This window comes from Anarrhichthys ocellatus, unplaced genomic scaffold, assembly GCF_004355925.1.
Source record: "Anarrhichthys ocellatus isolate YVR2014 unplaced genomic scaffold, GSC_Weel_1.0 scaffold76, whole genome shotgun sequence".
Classification (NCBI taxonomy): domain Eukaryota; kingdom Metazoa; phylum Chordata; class Actinopteri; order Perciformes; family Anarhichadidae; genus Anarrhichthys; species Anarrhichthys ocellatus.
Window position 1 is genome coordinate 999,784 of NW_022280106.1, and position 18,060 is coordinate 1,017,843.

At 43.6% G+C, this 18,060-nt stretch overlaps 1 protein-coding gene across 1 annotated transcript in view; it reads right to left on the bottom strand.

The window, feature by feature from the left end:
* The window catches only part of LOC116397958 (putative uncharacterized protein MYH16), a 78,875-nt gene that overhangs the window by 34,122 nt on the left and 26,693 nt on the right, over positions 1 to 18,060 (bottom strand). The window contains exons 2-5 of the mRNA XM_031873898.1: positions 13,523 to 13,750; positions 9,486 to 9,590; positions 7,142 to 7,228; positions 3,669 to 3,814 (exon numbers count right to left, since the gene is read on the bottom strand). Coding sequence (XP_031729758.1) covers positions 3,669 to 3,814; positions 7,142 to 7,228; positions 9,486 to 9,590; positions 13,523 to 13,750 — 566 coding nt within the window. The remainder of the gene's footprint in view (positions 1 to 3,668; positions 3,815 to 7,141; positions 7,229 to 9,485; positions 9,591 to 13,522; positions 13,751 to 18,060) is intronic.

Below are 18,060 nucleotides of genomic sequence, written 5' to 3' on the forward strand. Positions count from 1 at the left end.
CACACAGCATTGGCTCTGGAACCAAGCTCCTGGAGAGGGGTTGGACTTTGTCCTTTTCCGGAGTTGCCCAGGGTGAGAGGCGCCAGGCGGGAGTGGGGATACTCACGAGCCCCCGGCTGAGCACCGCTGTGTTGGACTTCTCCCTGGAGAACGAGAGGGTCGCCTCCATGCGCCTACGGGTTGCGGGGAGCAAGGCTCTGACTGTGGTTTGTGCTTATGCACCAAACAGCAGTTCAGAGTATCCAGCCTTCTTGGAGTCGGTGGGAGGGGTCCTGGAAAGGGCGGCGCCTACCGACTCCATAGTTCTCCTGGGGGACTTCAATGCTCACGTGGGCAATGACGGAGAAACCTGGCGGGGGGTGATTGGGAGGAACGGCTTGCCCGATCTGAACCCGAATGGTGTTTCATTATTGGACTTCTGTGCTTGCCACGGTTTGGCCATAACGAACACTATGTTCGAACATAAGGTGGATCATAAGTGTACCTGGTACCAGAACACCTTAGGCCGGAGATCAACGATCAACTTTGTAATCGTATCATTTGATTTGCGGCCGTATGTCTTGGACACTCGGGTGAAGAGAGGAGCAGAGCTGTCAACTGATCACCACCTGGTGGTGAGTTGGATCAGATGGCAGGGGAACCGGTTGGAAAGACCCGGCAAGCCCAAACGTGTAGTGAGGGTGAACTGGGAACATCTGGCGGAGGACCCTGTCCGGGAGGTCTTTAACTCCCACCTCCGGAAGAACTTCTCACACATCCCGAGGGAGGTTGGGGACACGGAATCCGAATGGACCATGTTCAAAGCCTCTATTGTGGACGCGGCCGCTAGGAGCTGTGGCCGGAAGGTCATCGGTGCCTGTCGTGGCGGCAACCCGAGAACCCGGTGGTGGACACCGGAGGTGAGGGAAGCCGTCAAGCTGAAGAAGCAGACCTTCAAGGCCTGGTTGGCCCAGGGGTCTCCTGAAGCAGCTGACAGGTACCGGCAGGCCAGAAGGGCTGCAGCTGCGGTGGTCGCGAATGCTAAAACTCGGGCATGGGAGGAGTTCGGGGAGGCCATGGAGAAGGACTTTCGGTTGGCCTCAAGGAGGTTCTGGCAAACCATCCGACGGCTCAGGAAGGGAAAGCAGGGCTTACCCCAGGCTGTTCTCAGCAGGGGGGGGAACTGCTAACCCGGACAGGGGACATCGTCGGGCGGTGGAAAGAGCACTTTGAGGAACTCCTAAACCCGACCAACATGTCCTCTGCAGAGGAGGCAGTGCCTGAGGACCTAGGGGGAGGCTCACCCATATCCCTGGCAGAGGTTGCTGAGGTAGTTAAAAAGCTCCTTGGTGGCAAGCGCCTGGGGTGGATGAGATCCGCCCTGAGATGCTGAAAGTGCTGGACATAGTTGGGCCGTCCTGGCTGACACGCCTCTTCAATGTCGCATGGGGTTCAGGATCAGTGCCCATGGAATGGCAGACCGGGGTGGTGGTTCCCATCTTCAAAAAGGGGGACCGGAGAGTGTGCTCGAATTACCGGGGTATCGCACTACTCAGCCTCCCGGGGAAGGCTTATGCCAGGGTGCTGGAAAGGAGTCTCCGACCGCTTGTCGAACCTCGGATTCAAGAGGAGCAGTGCGGATTCCTTTCCGGCCGTGGAACAGTGGACCAGCTATTTACCCTCGCAAGACTACTGGAGGGGTTCTGGGAGTTTGCCCAACCAGTCTACATGTGCTTTGTGGACTTGGAGAAGGCTTTCGACCGGGTCCCTCAGGGGTTCTTGTGGGGGGTGCTGCGGGAGTATGGGGTGCCAGACCCATTACAACGGGCGATCCGGTCTCTGTACGACTGCAGTAGGAGCTGTGTCCGCATTCTCGGTAATAAGTCAGACACGTTCCCGGTGGGTGTTGGCCTCCGCCAGGGCTGCCCTTTGTCACCGGTCCTGTTCGTGACTTTCGTGGACAGGATATCTAGGCGCAGCCTCGGGGCGGAGAACGTCAGGTTTGGGGGTCTCGGGATCGCCTCTCTGCTGTTTGCAGATGATGTGGTCCTGTTAGCCTCCTCGGATCATGACCTCCAGCATTCACTGGGGTGGTTTGCAGCCGAGTGTGAAGCGGCGGGGATGAGAGTTAGCACCTCCAAATCTGAGGCATGGTTCTCTGCCTGAAACCGGTGGATTGCTCCCTCCACGTGGGGACGGAGTGCCTACCTCAAGCGAAGGAGTTTAAGTATCTCGGGGTCTTGTTCACGAGTGAGGGTAAAATGGAGCGGGAGATCGACAGGCGGATTGGTGCGGCTGCAGCAGTAAAGCAGGCGCTGCACTGGACCGTCTTGGTGAAGAGGGAGCTGAGCCGGAAGGCAAAGCTCTCAATTTACCACTCGGTCTACGTTCCTACCCTCACCTATGGTCACGAACTCTGGGTCGTGACCGAAAGGACAAGGTCGCGGTTACAAGCGGCCGAAATGAGCTTCCTCCGTAGGGTGGCCGGGCTCAGCCTTAGAGATAGGGTAAGGAGCTCGGTCATCAGGAGGGAGCTTGGAGTCGAGCCGCTACTCCTTCGCGTCGAAAGGAGTCAGCTGAGGTGGTTCGGGCATCTAATTAGGATGCCTCCTGGACGCCTCCCACTGGAGGTTTTCCAGGCACGTCCAACTGGGAAGAGACCCCGGGGAAGACCCAGAACACGCTTGAGAGATTACATCTCCCAGCTGGCCTGGGAACGCCTCGGGATCCCCCAGAATGAGCTGGAACATGTTGCCGGTGAGAGGGAGGTCTGGGTCAGCCTGCTTGGCCTGCTGCCACCGCGACCCGATCCCGGATAAGCGGAGGAAAATGGATGGATGGATGGATAATGTGAATAAAGCTTCCTTGAGTTTGGAGCTGAGTCATACTGAGTGACAGACTTCATATTCTCTATTGACTGTTTGGAAAACACAGCGCCTTAGCAACAAGGTGAGTCACTCACGTTATTAATGCTCACTGAGAAATGCAAATATTAATGCCAAGGAAAACAAGTTTAAATTTCATATTGGAGATGGAATTGTTCAGGGATCAGTGTGCTCAGTATGTAAGTGTGTGTGTGTGTGTGTGTGTGTGTCTGTTGGTTCTTGTCTTCGGTTGATTGTTGCTGCAAGGTAAAGTACGGTGAATGATTACATTCGCTCTCATATTACTGAGGGCGGAATGCAACATGTTAGGATGTTATTGAATGCTGGGGGGTTCGTACATTCAAAGTGGAGATAACAGGACTGTGGAGCAGATATATTACATATTACAGCCTCACACTCCAGCCCTTCTCCCCCAGGACAGGCGCATCATATCACAATGTCAAGAACGTTTTGAAGTCTATCACTTTGTCTCTCTCCGGAGGTTGACACATATGATCCCAGCAGCTCAGATTTCAGGGGGATGTGGGTTAGACCTGTTGTCACATGCATGTGCTCTAGTACGAGAGTAAATCTCATGATAAATCATTTCACATCATTTCAGTCTGGACCTGACAATAGAGTTCACATCAGCCAATACCACAATTTAATTTCAGCTTCAGAGTTAGATTTTGTTGTGTCGGCCCTAATAGTAGTTCAGCTGGATGTCATGTTCTTTTCTTTTGCCGCCCCATTTTGTTATGCAACCCAATAACGACATTTGATTTTTTTTGTAAAATCTATGATGTGAGTGTGCATTTCTTTGACCTTTTGATGAGGTCTTCCAGTCCACTCCTGTTCTTCTCCATCTCTCCCAGACTCTCCTGTGTAGATCTGGTGTCACCCTCCAGCTTCCTCCTGCTCTTCTCTAAATCACCACGCTGACGGCGCTCCTGCTCCAGCTGGTACTCCAACTGAACATGGACAACGTAACATGAAGTACAAGACGCAAAATACAATCATAATGCAACACAGCTGCTAAAGGTTTAGTTGGAAGTAGGGTTGTGTAGTATACTGTAGTATAGTGGATATTATCCCCTGACATTTTGTGCCAGTAATCAATATCTTTTTTACTGAACATTTATTACACTTGAGGAGTATTTTAACTGTTTAATATACTGAACTGAACTTTATGCATATGCATATCTTTCCACAGATTTGCCAAGGTTGACTTGCTTGGCTGACTGGGTTACGATTAAGTCCAATAACTTTAAGTTTCCATTCCTTAATATTATTGTCAAATAGTTGGATCATGACCTTAATATTACTACAGTATTTAATGTGAGCAGCATGTGTTCTCCTGTTGGATGCAAAGGTTAGATCAGATTAATACTGGTCTTATGCTGACGTTTTCTTAAATAAACTGATGTGAAGACTGTTTGTCTTTAGATGAGTTAGTCATTTTAATTTAAATTTCTGCGGTGTCAAAACCTAAGAAAAGCATGCCTCCTGGTTTAGTCTGTATGTTACATCAGCATAGCCTGTGTGAAGGTCTGTTTAGTTGACCTCTGTAATGGGACCAAAACTTTGTTTCATATTTTGTAAATAATTTTCTGAAAATAAAACCCTGCTTTTGTAAAACACCTATGAGTCCTCATGCCTGCTAGCTTGGCCCCTCATAGTGGGTCACTAGGGGCCCTTCCCTTTCACGTTGCACATACTGTAGGAACTTGATCCATTGTTAACATAAACATATTAATTAGTGGAGAAAAAATAGGAAAAATTAAAGCTGCGAGCAGCATTGATCGGGCCCTCGCAACTTCACGCACGTCGAGGGTACTAGCAGGACTCTGGCCATGCATTTCTGTGACCATCATACACTGCGTGCACGAGTTAAACGGTATTTCCTGGTACTGGCAGGACTCTGGGTGGCGCGGCCGTGTATTTCTGTGACCATCACACTCTGCATGCACGAGTGAGATGATATTTCCTGCGTCGACCAGCAGCGTAGCAAGATCATGTTGCCAGGTCTTAAACCTCAAATGTTTTGAGTGTACATCCGATATAATCATAAATGTAAGCCTGTTAAGATCATTAAGAAAATAAATGTGTGTGAATGCACTTCAGTGTTTGTAACATAACAGACTGTCAGTTTACTGGGATGGGGTTCCACTCCCTGCAGTGTCCTGCTGATTGTATTTGGACTTACATGAAAGTTAACAGAACAGTAGTGTCATTTGCTGTTACTTGAACACTTTAATTTAACAGTTTTCATTTTAAGTTCTTCTGTAACTTTAGATTGTAGTGTGAAGCATTCATTGTAACATTTTACCTGATTGTCATGAAGAAGCTCTGGACAGATCATTTATACTAATGCCCACGGACATGGTTTGAGAATCCACTGTTATCTAACTTTTGCTCTCCAAGCATCTTAGTTTGCACATATTTAGATCAGAGAAGTCTTTTTCTCATGGTGTGCCCACAAACCCTTTCAATAAGTTCAGCGTTTGGGCCGCTGTAATTATAGAATCCTGCTTACGTCCGTGCTTATCAGTAGGTGGCGCTATGACTATGAGTTAATATTGGCATGCAGAAGTCCTAAAGCCATGACAGTCAACAAGCATGTCAAGTTTCGGACAGTTTTGACAAAGTACAGTCGAGTTACAACAGCTTGATGGATGATGGTGAACCATGTAAACAAGCTTTGAGTAACTTTTCATCACCAAGGTCTTTAGACTGTACCGACCAAATTTGAAGTTGATCTGATTAATTCCCTAGGAGGAGTTCGTTAAAGTGCAGCACCTGGAAATGACAAAAACGACACTAGAAATTCATAAAAAATTCAAAATGGCTGACTTCCGGTTGGGTTTAGAGCATGGCCCCAAGAGACTTTTATTTAAGTCCATATGTGATACATGTTCCTACCAAATTTCATACATCTAGGTCAAACATACTGCGAGGGCTGCTTCGTCGAAATTTTGTAGGGGGCGCTATTGAGCCGATTTGCCACTCTGAACCAATAAAATCATATTCCATAACTAAATTTTGGGCTTGTAATCTGCTTGCCAATTTTGCTTATGTTTCGAGCATTTTTAGCCTCTCAAAATGACCTTCGTTGTTAACGGCGAAGACTGCATCGCCACGGCAACGGTGTTCGACGAAACATCAAAAGCTTCATGAACTGGTATTATGAACTTCTTACATTTGTGTGGAAGTAATTTGATGTTGATTTGATTTACCTACTAAGAGAAACAAGCCAAAGTATAATGACTTTAACTTCCTGTTACCAGTAGGTGGCGCTATGACTATGATTCAAAATTGGCCTGCAGATGTCTTCAGGCCGGGAGTCTAATCAAACATGTGAAATCTGGTAAAGATCTGATGATGTGGAGTTGAGTTACATCAGTTTATTCGTTCATGGCGAAGGATCGAAATTCGCCGAGCCGCCACGTCGCCACCCTTCAACAACTTCTTACAACCTTCACAATGAAGCATTATCAAGGTCTTAAGGCTGTTCTGACAACATTTTAAAGGGATCTGATTAATCTGTGAGGAGCAGGATGTCAAAGTACACAACTTACAACTTCCAGTTGCCACTAGGTGGCGCTATTACTATGATTCTAAATTATTACATAGATGTGTTCCGGGTCAGGATGTTATGACATATGAGAGATTTGGAGCAGATTCGACAATGTACGGCCGAGTTACAACAACTTCCTGTTTCGCGGCGAATGGTGTTTTTTTGACGCCACGCCACGGACACATAGTTCGATAACTTTTTGATCTTTGAGTAACTTTTCACTGCCAAGGTCTCAAGAGCATACTGACCAAATCTGAAGTCATTCGGGTCAAATCTCTGGGAGGAGTTCCTTAAAGTATGACGCCTTGAAATGGTCAAAAAACGTCATAAAAGTCAAAATGGCCGACTTCCTGTTTGGTTTAATGAAAAACTCCAAGAGGATTTTTTGTGCGTCTCATCACGTTCCACATACCTACCAAATTTCATACAGCTAGGTGAAACCCAATGTTGGGGCTACTTAATAGGGGGCGCTATCGAGCCAATATTTCATACCGCAGTTGGACACCCCAATCCGACTGCAATTTTCGCAAATTCTGGCTTGCGTGCCAAATTTTGACATTTTCCCAGTATCCCAAGCACCTCCTTTTTGCGAAGAAACACTAAGAATAAGAAGAATAATAATAATAAACAATCGAAAAACAATAGGTCCTCCGCTCCGACTACGTCTGTGCTCGGGCCCTAATAAATATTGTGCATAGCAATGTAGTAAATGTGAACTTACATCTTCAGCTTGCATCAGTAGCTTGGTTTTGTCTTTGGTCAGCAGGTTCACCTTCTCCTCTTCACTCTGCAGGTCCTCAATGGCCTGCTTTTGGGGTGAAACAAGATGTTTGAGCCTGGGCTGCACATGTGTCCCTTAATCACTGATGCACCATAGCGTTGCCTCACCTCCATCTGTCTGCCACATTGGTGCTCGGAACGAAAATGTCAGAAGTGATCCTCAGTTTGATCTAATGGATCAGACATTTCCTCTCCTTCTTCCCATCAACAGGGAACAAAAGCATTGGAACACCAGTGACTCTGTGCCTGAATTTACTAGATCGAATTCTAAGTCAATTCATCTTTTTACAAGCTTCCCTTTGTAGTCCAGACTAAATCCATAATCTAGAACATGTTCAACAAACAGGAAGATAAGAATGCTAAATTGCTCCCACAAATTACATAATAATGCAGACTGCTATTGTTGGATGGATACATCATTTCTGCCATAGAGTATGATGAGGGCGTTGAGGGTTAAGACTTCTTTAGATTTCCAAGCATCTGCTTTACTTTTCAAAGTGGCGAGTGCTGTGTGTGTGATGGGGAGCACATTTATTATGAGTGCCACATTTGGCAGGTCCACAGGCCATATGGTTTTATTCTAAACTGATGTTTTCATTTTCAGTCGTGAGGTATCTCTCCATACTCTGATAAATGGGACGTTGCTATTGATTACACTAATAAACAATCACAAATAAAGCCAGACAGCAGGACCTGCTGTCTAAGTACTGGTGTGATTTACATAGTTTTCAATGAGCGTAACATAAATCTTCATTATAGCTGACTTCATGCTATATTGTAATAGAAGAAGTAGAATTTTATTTTAGACATTAAAAACAAATCTAAACACAGGAATTTCTAAATAGCTGTTTGCAGAACTTGCAACCACATATTAGAGCTATCATTAGCAAATAGTTTGTTCTGTTGACATTTTACTCGTCATGGGGGTGATGTAGCAAAAAGAAAAAACTTCAAACTTGATTGAAATCTCTACATGTATAATTTTTAGGCATTCGTGTGCCATTGATTGTTAGATTTGGCCGGTCATCACGGTCCCTTAAACTGGATTTAGACTGAATGAACATAGACTGAAACTATTCAGGTCAAAGTTTATGGAACGTCGTGACTTGGGACATCTAATGTAGCCAGCTATCATTTATGAAACCTTTTGACTGAAAACATTGTGCATGCTGTGATATCTCAATTTTCATGTTAGAAATTGTGCAAAAAAAGAAATTATTTGGAATGACATAATTAAAGATATTGTACTATGTGGAGTTTCTGACTACTAGCGTGTTAAGCAATGTTTTTACGAGGTCGCAACCTTTGGTTCTGAAGAGTGAGGCCAATGCAGAAGTGTGTTAAACTGGCATTTAGTCTACTGCCCATCAGGGGGCGACTCCTCCGGTTGCAAAAAGAAGTCTGGTTGTATAGAAGTCTATGAGAAAATGACTCTACTTCTCTCTTGATTTATTACCTCAGTAAACATTGTAAACATGAGTTTATGGTCTCAATCTCTAGTTTCAAGTCTTCCTCAATACAGCATGATGTTCATTTAGTAAATGATGGTCCATTTAGAGTCAAACAGACCATAAAGCAGGGGATGCTTTAGGGTGGGGCTACATGTTGATTGACAGGTCTCTACCAGAGATGTGCACGGCGTCTCTGTCACTCCTCCGCCGTCCAAATATGGCAATATATATGTTCACTGGTTGCAAAAAATCCAAGATGGCGGAGGCCAAAATGCAGAACTCGAGGCTTTAAAACGTCAGTCCACAAACCAATGGGTGACGTCACGATGACTACGTCCACTTCTTATATACATTCTATGGTTTTTACAGGTGGGTCCAGGTATTTTGTATTGTGCTTGCACATGTGTAGTATGTGCATGATTAAAATATTTTTTTAAGTCTGCTTAGCAGATGTTTTATGAGGACAAAATGCGTTTTTGCAATAACAGATTTGTTAGACTCCAATGTACAGTGTGTGGTGAGAAACACTGAAGAAAACTCCACTGGACACCTCTAATGTCATTCCTGTCATCTCAGAAACGTATTAATAACCCTCGTGATTTCATCAGGGTTTTTCTTCCATTATAGGAAATGTAGAATCCAGTGTTTCTGTATCTTGACCTACCTGAAAGACTAGAAGTCAAACTATCTCAGCTTCTGCTGCTTCATTTTTGACCATTTATTTTTTATCTGTCTCTCTGAAGTCCTCCAGATGCAATTGAATTGCTTCAAAACTGTATCACTAAAACACTAATATCCTACCCAGAACCTTTACAACATTCACTGTGCTCTCACCTGGCTGAGCTCCACCAGATGGTCTTTCTCCTGCTGGAGCTTCTGCACAACCTCGTCCTTTTGAAAAAGCTTTTCAAACAGCCTCCTTACCTCACTGTCTGTGGACTAAAAACTGAGAACTGTCATAAACAAAAAATACACTTTAAGACATATATAATTCCTGTGACTTCATATATTATTAGACAATTGATAGTCTGAATCATCAATCCAATCACAAAAAGTATCATGCTAAGTATAACATTTGTCTTCATTTACAAGATTCTGTTCTAATCTACCTCTTCTTTCTGTGGTTATGAATGTTTTCCTCTTGGGCAAGCAGCCATGATGGCTTGTGACCACAGCGGTTTCCATCTGCAATCTCTGACTTTGCTTTATCTCCTTACATGACCGAAACAGACGTCATTATTTTTCCCTCTCTCTTATAGACATGAAAGCTTTATTTGCATGTGAAATCCTGGCTCTGTTCCTGGACTGCAAACGTGACCCAGCAGACTGGAGGAGAGATATATTGTGGTGTCAGTTTGTTTTACAATACATTTCAGAACGGACAGATAAATTAATTCTGCTCTAAACTTCAATGCTTCGCGTCAAACACATCATGTTCTGTCATAATGACTATGATGACAGCATACCACAAATATTAGACTCTGTCACCTCATTTTTTTCAAAGCCCTGCGTCAACTCATCACACAGGTCTGGTCTTGTTGCATCCACTATGAAGGAGTCCTCTCACACTTCACCACGAGGGAGACCAATTAGCCAAGAAAACCTTCATGAAGCCAGAGGATCAAGTCCTTAAAGGTGCTTGATATGGAATTTAGAGCATGTCTATTGCCTCCGCACGGCTCTCAACATGCTGACAGTTGAGATGGCGGCTAGCGGCTAGCAGTGCTAATAGCATGCACAGTGTAAACAGCATCCGATCCGTGCGTACACAGCTAACAGTGTTTCTCTGCGGGGGAACCAGGCGCTACATGCTTAGTCGGGATGATATTATCGACCGTAACTGACGAATGATCGCAGTGCAGAGTGGCCATCAACTAGCCCATGGGGCACAACAAAGAGACCCACATGTACTAAAATGCACAAGGCCAGCACGCCGTGCCGTATGTAAACAAAGCACAGAGAGGCTCGGACCACAACGACTTCATTCTCCTCTCAGGTAGATATTACACCGCTGTATATTTACATTTCAAATAGTTTGCTGCTATACTAATGTTCTCAATCCCGTAAGTAGAACCTTTAAGACCATGACCCAGATCAAATGAATCAGTGTGAATTTTCAGAGGTTAAATCAACTCCACCCTGCTTCTCTTTATCACAATCTGCAGTGTTGTGAGTACAGTACATTCTTGTGGCATTCCTGAACAAAGATAGCATCTTAATTCTTTAAGACACCTCAATAAAACAGATAAAGGGGTTTGGTGAGGTGGGGTAACGGAGAAGTGCTTTTAGTGTCTACACAGAAGAGACAGCTCACAGCATGAAAAAAGTCATCCTTCAAGAGTTCAAGCTGGAATTATCAAACAAGAAGGCATGTAACTGTGACTTGAAATTTATAACACAGATATAGGTCAAACTGAGTAGAGACATAGATAGTTACTTTATTAATCCCGCAAAGGGAAATTTAGGTAGGGTTCCCTGCTCTACTACCTTTTGTAGTTCATAGGGCTTTACTTTAGGGAAACGGTTTATGTATGCGTGCCAAGCCGTCACTGTACAGGGGTACAGCAGGCTAACAATACATATTCATAAGATCGTGATTGTAAAATAACGTTAGCCTTGGGTGTGCCTGTTGCGAAAGTAGACATCTTTTCAACCAGATAGCACACTAGCTAACTAACACTGTCTGCAATCAACTCCTTGATCACAACAAAATATTTTAAACTATATTGCTGCTCACTTTAGAAAGCTGCAAGAAAACGTGTTCTTTGTTTAGATTATCAGACAGACAATGTATCATAGCTGTTTGTGTCTGCATATGGATATGAACCCACGGTGGCTAACTTTACCATCAGGGAAGATAAGCTAGCTAAGCTAGCGTCAATGACGTGACGATGTATGAACCATAGACTGTATATAAAGTTCTTTATACAAATTAAATCATTACACTGATCTATATGTTTGAAACAGATAATCACGGTCATGGAAAGGGGAAGTTTTCTCCACATCACTTACTTTACTCAGAGCAGCTGTCAGAGTCGTCAATCATGAAACCACACCCCCTTTTTAATAGCATCAAAGAATCAATTAAAATGTTACACCTAAACATACATCAGAGTAATAACAACTACCTAAATGACAGAAAGAATCTTTGGTCAATATTTATTCAACATGTACTTAGATGTTTTTGTTTGGCCCATGTCCCATCCGCTAGCATGAAGGGGTTGGGTTTTATGACATATTCTGCAGCCAGCCAGTAGAGCAGATGTCCATCTTTAGTCTATACGTCTATAGTTCAAAACAAATTGATGGACTTAAACTTTATTTATGCATGAAGGCACATACACTGAATTTGACCTCTGCATTTAACCCATCCTAAGCATAGGATCAGTGGGCTGCTGTGAAGTGCAAGGGTAGCAACTTGGGGTTCAGTGACTCGGTCATAGACAGAAATTGACTGACAGTTACAAAGCCCTCACAAAGTCTCTGGTCTTCAGAGACACAAACTTGTGCGAGTCAGTCACACTATGCCGAGCTCAATTGAAAAGCTGTAGCTGTAAAAAAAAAAAAAGCCTGCCTTCCGTTTTAAAGCCTATTGTGACCTGTTACCTTTGGGAAAGGGTTTGTTAAGTTTTTGTACAGGGCAATACACAAGTGTTTGAAATGTTCTTTATTTTCATCGTAAATATTATTTACCAAAGTTGCCAGTGTGCAAAATGTTACCTCAGTCTGCAGCAAGAGGATGTTGTCCATCTTTTAAACTACTGCCTCAGTTTTTTTTTAAGGTGAGGGGTTTATCACTAGTGGATGTTATTCACTTCACTCGAGGAAGGCTCAACCACACACATTTTGACTTCCTTGTGAAGCGGAAGCACTAGTTGTTTTCTGATCCACTTAACTACGTAAAAGTACTTCAAACCCTTAGAGGGAAACCTAATTGTTTCAGTTAATGTTTTTCCAATTTGCAAACAATTTGATGTGAAGGAAAACTTTGAGAATTTTGAACATTAGCTTATTAGCTTCCTTGCCTAGTTAGAAGAGAAGATTGATACCATTCTTGAATGTCTCTATGCTAAATATGGCAGCTTAACACGAAGACTGGAAACGGGGGAAGCAGCTTGCTTGGCTCTGTCCTAAGGTAATTGAATCCTCCTACAAAATGTCAGACTTATCCTTATACTGATCGACCAGGAGTGGAATAAGCAAAACTTTATTGGAAACACATCGCTCAAACATAAACTAATTCATTGTGCACCAATATCGCGACAACATGAGAAAAGGCTGGTCAGCTGGAGGTTAATGTGTAAGTGACCTGCTTAAAGCAATAATGCCTGCAAGCTTCAGGTTTGTGAAAGAAAAGACCACCTGCTTCTTTGTATCTGTACAAATGCACTAAAGAAACAAAAGTTTAGGACTCAAAAGAAATTCTAATTTTGTCATCTGATTGTTGACTATCCGCATTTGACCTACTTTGATTTATAAGAGTTGAGATAAACAGCAGCTTCAGATGTTATCATCCGATTGAATGGGTGTTATCAGCAGTTCTCAGCCTCATTGATATGTTGGGAGGGGCCTTCTACACCTACTAGTATGTTCAGAAGGTCCTTATCATCTATTTACCTGGTTGATCACCGATACAAATAAGAAGACAAGGTCAACATCTACTGGCCGTAGTAGCGTGAAACCACCGTACTTTTGTTACATAACTTACATACTTATTTTAACCCAAACCCTATGTTTTCCAAAACCTTAAATAGGTCCTTTCGTTTTAATTCCAAATTATTTGTGTTTTGAAATTTACATTGACATAACTTTCTAAGTAGCAACCATCGGCCAGGAGCCTATCCTGTGGCGAGGTTCACACAATGTTCTACCTGTTTATCGCACGCGGCCACAGTCAGGGTGCTCTCCAGATCATCCAGGTCTCTCCTGAGGCTGCTGCACTCCGCCTCCAGTCTGTCCCTGTGGAGGGCCAGCTGGGCTGAGCAGACCTCCTCTTCCTCCAGACGGTCTGACAGGCCTGACAGCTGCCGCTCCAGCTCGTGCCGGGCCTTCTGTAGCTGGACGCAGCGCTGCTCGGATGCCTGGGCACTCTCCTGCTCCTGGAGGTAAACAAACACAAAGAGAGTTAGATCTACATCTGCTGATGTCAGTGTTGGTGTCAAACAGTACTTCATACATTTGTTTTTTTTTCCTAATTATTTTTCTTATTTTCATGTACCATATATTTCAGATTTTGGGTTGTCAGAAATTAATTTGTGGTGGACACATTCGTGATTCTTTATCCAGATGTCCTGCTGTATTTTGCACAACTTTGTGTGAATCTGGAGCCCAGTATAGAGCACCTGCTCACTGGGGCTTTTGTTAGATTTCTATCACAAGCTTAGAAAAAATAATTCCATCCTTAAACCCTTTTCTTTTGATAATTTACAAATTCTTGATGTAGTAATTCCCATTGACAAAATATCAATAATTTGCTTGTCAGCGTTTTTAAAGCACAAAATACTAACATGACCATATGAAACATTGCGTTAGTTCATGCAGGACACGGAAGTCATACGCCCCCAGCTGTAACCAGCCGACAGCCAGCCGATTGAATCATAGCTTCCAATTGGCCACACACCAATCACAGCCCACTCTCACTTCAAGAAGGTTTATTTAAATATGACTCCCTCCTCACTGATTCATTCTACATCTACGCTGTTACAGCCCGCACTGCTGGCAAAGCTTTGCCTCCTCCACCCCAGCCTCCACCCTTTTCAGTTCAGAGTTCATCTTTTCATGGCAAATGGTTGAAATGTATTTAAAAAATGTACTTCTGGCACATTCCTGTAAACCCTTGAGGGGTTGGTGCTCGGTGCTCCCCATTTTAGCTTGGTAGCTGCTGGCTAATCCGGGGAGCATTCAAAGAGCGGAGCCATCATCGGCAAGTTTAACTGTATTTCCATTTGTTGCAATAAATGGTTAAAATATATGATGAGTGTTCCTGACTGAATTATCCTAACATGACTATAACCAACCTGCAAATATGTGCTAGTTATAGTGGGTAGACAAACCTAACAGCGAAAGGAAAGGGAGAGTGACATTTTTTTGTACAAATAAGTAAAAGGCTGAGGGATGAAACATTAATCTCAAGGGATTCGCTGAATAAAAGCGTCTGAAGCAATGATAGAGACAATTTGTTCATACAAAGAGGATCTTACCGCACAAGATGAAACTTATCCTCCCTCAAGCTAGAAGAAACCTTCCCTTAGTTCAATTGCAGTTGCCTTAATATATCACAGCTGAAGAGGCAACACAGTGATGTATAGTATGACTTGATAAGCAAGTTCTACCAAACATCAGATGACTTAGTCAATAGCCATCCATAACAGGAGTGAAAAGACCTGATTGTGAGAACCTTCTCTGGTTACTGTTACTTTCTTAAGTACCATCCATCATAGGCAAGGCATTTGGAGTGAGCTAATAGCATACCCAAATAACTGGGCATTTGTGAAATGATCAGACGACCACATTTCCATCTGCTTTTATTTCTACAACAGTACTTGGTTTGAGCTATTTCCCTGCCTTTTCTGAAACCTCCACATCCTTTTCATCTTTGTGTCAAGTTATTTGTACCTTTATCACTTTCACCTTGTGATAGCTGAGCAGTTGCTGGCAGGTATGACAAGAAGATCAATCTTAGCTTCAACACACAAAGGACGCGTGCACACAAATATTAACTAAATTTGACACTTAAAGATATTGTGGAGTAATGTCTACCTGAGTAGAGAGTGAAGTCTCTCTCCCTCTGTGTGTGTTGTTATCAGAGCTTCTTCTTGCTTTGTTGAAGTTGCCGGGCCGGCAGCTCGTGCTTGTGTCTGCAACGACCACTGCGGTTTTGTGTGATTGAATACAACCTACAAATGGCTAGCCCCCCGTCTAGACAAAACAAAATCAAACTCATCAAGCTGGAATGTGTGCACTGGTATAGTTCCGTTAGCTGTTATCCCTCCACTGTGAGCGCAGAGTAGCAGATGGGGGTTGGCGGAGATGCACTGAGCTGTGGCATCACTAATAGTCCTAGGAGTGGTGAAGGTGGCGGCTAGTCCATGTCGATGTGTCCTTGAGCAAGACACTTAACCCCATTCACGCACCGTAGCTACGGTGTGTGAATGTGATATAATCTGATAGGCAGTTGTCACTTGCAATCAGTGTATGAATGGGTGTGAATGGGTGAATGATGACAAGTAGTGTGAAAGCGCTTTGACTGGTCGAAAAGACTAGAAAAGCGCTATAAAAGTACAGTCTATTTACCATTACCATTTAGGAGTCAGCGGGCGGTCAATGGCACTATAAAACAGGCAATAGAAGGTGTTTTGACAAAGTGTGAGTCATCACAACCACGAGAGGTCCAGGAGCCCGCAGCCATAATTGGCCACCCAAAATATGATGCAGTTTGCTGCAGCAGAATGAGAGATTAGATGTGGACAGACACAAAGGTGCACACACACTCACTCACGATCTCATGATCTTTCCAGTGGAGAAAATAACTCAATTAATGATGGCTGTATTCCATTTAGCTGCTTGGGTCACACTATCCTGGTTTACAGAGACACTAAAACAGAACCATCGTTAATTATTAACACCTCTGCTTTGCCTGAATCAAAACATCTACTGTTAAAAGATCAATTGAGCTTTAGCTCTACCAGTACAATTACTTTTGCTTCTGAGAAATATACAGTATGTAGATACTAGTAAAAGTTAGCAAGAGTTACCCACAGCTGCTAATCTGTGCTCCAGTGTGGTGCTATAGCTATCCCAATCAAGTTCTTCAGGTTCCGGTTCTGGTCCAGGATCTGCATGGTTTCCATTGGCTTCCTCAGAGTCATCAGAGAGGGAGTGGCAATGCTGATGGCACCTAGCAGACATCATTCCTCCAGTCTATTCACTCTGTGGCTTTGCAGACTTCACCTGTTTGGCAATGTAGCAACTTGCCCACCTGTTCTGAGTGTGTTTCCACACTACTGCAAAGACGATTATTCACTTCTCTGTCTCTTTCCTTGCTTGGCGCACAGCTGTTCTGGTTGTTCCAGGTGGGTTTCAGCAGGAGGAACAGTTTGAATGTACTTACTGATGGTGCTCCAGTCTGTACTCTCCCAGCAGATCCTCTGACTCGCAACACATAAGCAGCTCTGCTCACCTTCTTTTTGTGCCTTCCTCACCCTACTTAATCAGTCAGTCTTCTATTAATCAACCCTATGAGACTTTTTTTGCTTTTCTTTCTTTTGCTCTTTCTCTCCTCTCAATCAAGCTTTCGTCTACGTTTCAGTTTAGGGTGTGCTGGTATACACTACTGAAGTCCAAAGATTCCTCCGTACGTACTCCCAGCCTGCTCTGTCCACTCTTGACTGAGTTTTACCACAACAACAACCTCTCCAGCCTTCTTTCTTCACTGTAGTCTCCTCCCTCCAGAAACAGGTGGTTCTCCCCACTCTCAGCGGATCCTAAGGTGTCCCACAGGTACGGCGGTTGGTGTAGGATGTCAGATCAGGAGAAAAGCCTATAATGTTGTGCCGTTCTTTCACAGAAACACAGCCCTCAGCTGTGCAATCAAAGGCACAGAAAGACAAGAAAACAAGGGCAGTACTCCAGAGTCAGAAATGCAATTTCTTCTCTCAGTCTACGTTATAATTGACATAAATGTCTTGTGTGACCACGCCCACACAGTCCCCCACAATGCCAGAGCATTCATCTCAGCAAGAACAATGAGGCATATTGTGCTTTAGATTCAAGTGTGGAAGTTTGTTTTGAATGAAGACTCATAAAGACTAGCCTAAGCATTTCCATATCTAGAGTTAACATCAAGCAATGTCAAAAGATGGTATGATGATTAAGGTATGGCTCTTAATAATTGCATAGGAAATCTGGTCATTAAAATATAAACTAGTAAAGAAAAACAGACTATAAGTGCTGAATGATTACATAGAGGTATTTCAACATTCTTACTTAATTTGCACTTTGAAAACTAGAACACATTGAGAAGAACAATATAAATTGACACGTATATGTGTACTAAACTATCCACCTTATCTTTATTATGTTAACATTTAAAGAATGTGCATATTTCAGAACATGTGTTTGTCTACTTTATCAGAAACTGCAGACAGAGAGGCCATTTGTGGCGAAAGGGGTAACCAAAATACAAATGCGAGTTTTGAGTAAAAGTTACTCAAGTCCAGTACATTCATTGTACAGCATTTGATCGGTCTCAACCAAAGGCTGTAGAAAAGCAACCATACATGACCTCTTTAAATTACATAAAGCTAGAATAACACTGATTCTAAAACTGCCCAAAAGTGGACACAGTTTTATGAGCAAGGATATGCACTCCGCCAGTACCACTGCTGTGGAAGACATCCAGCCACCCCAA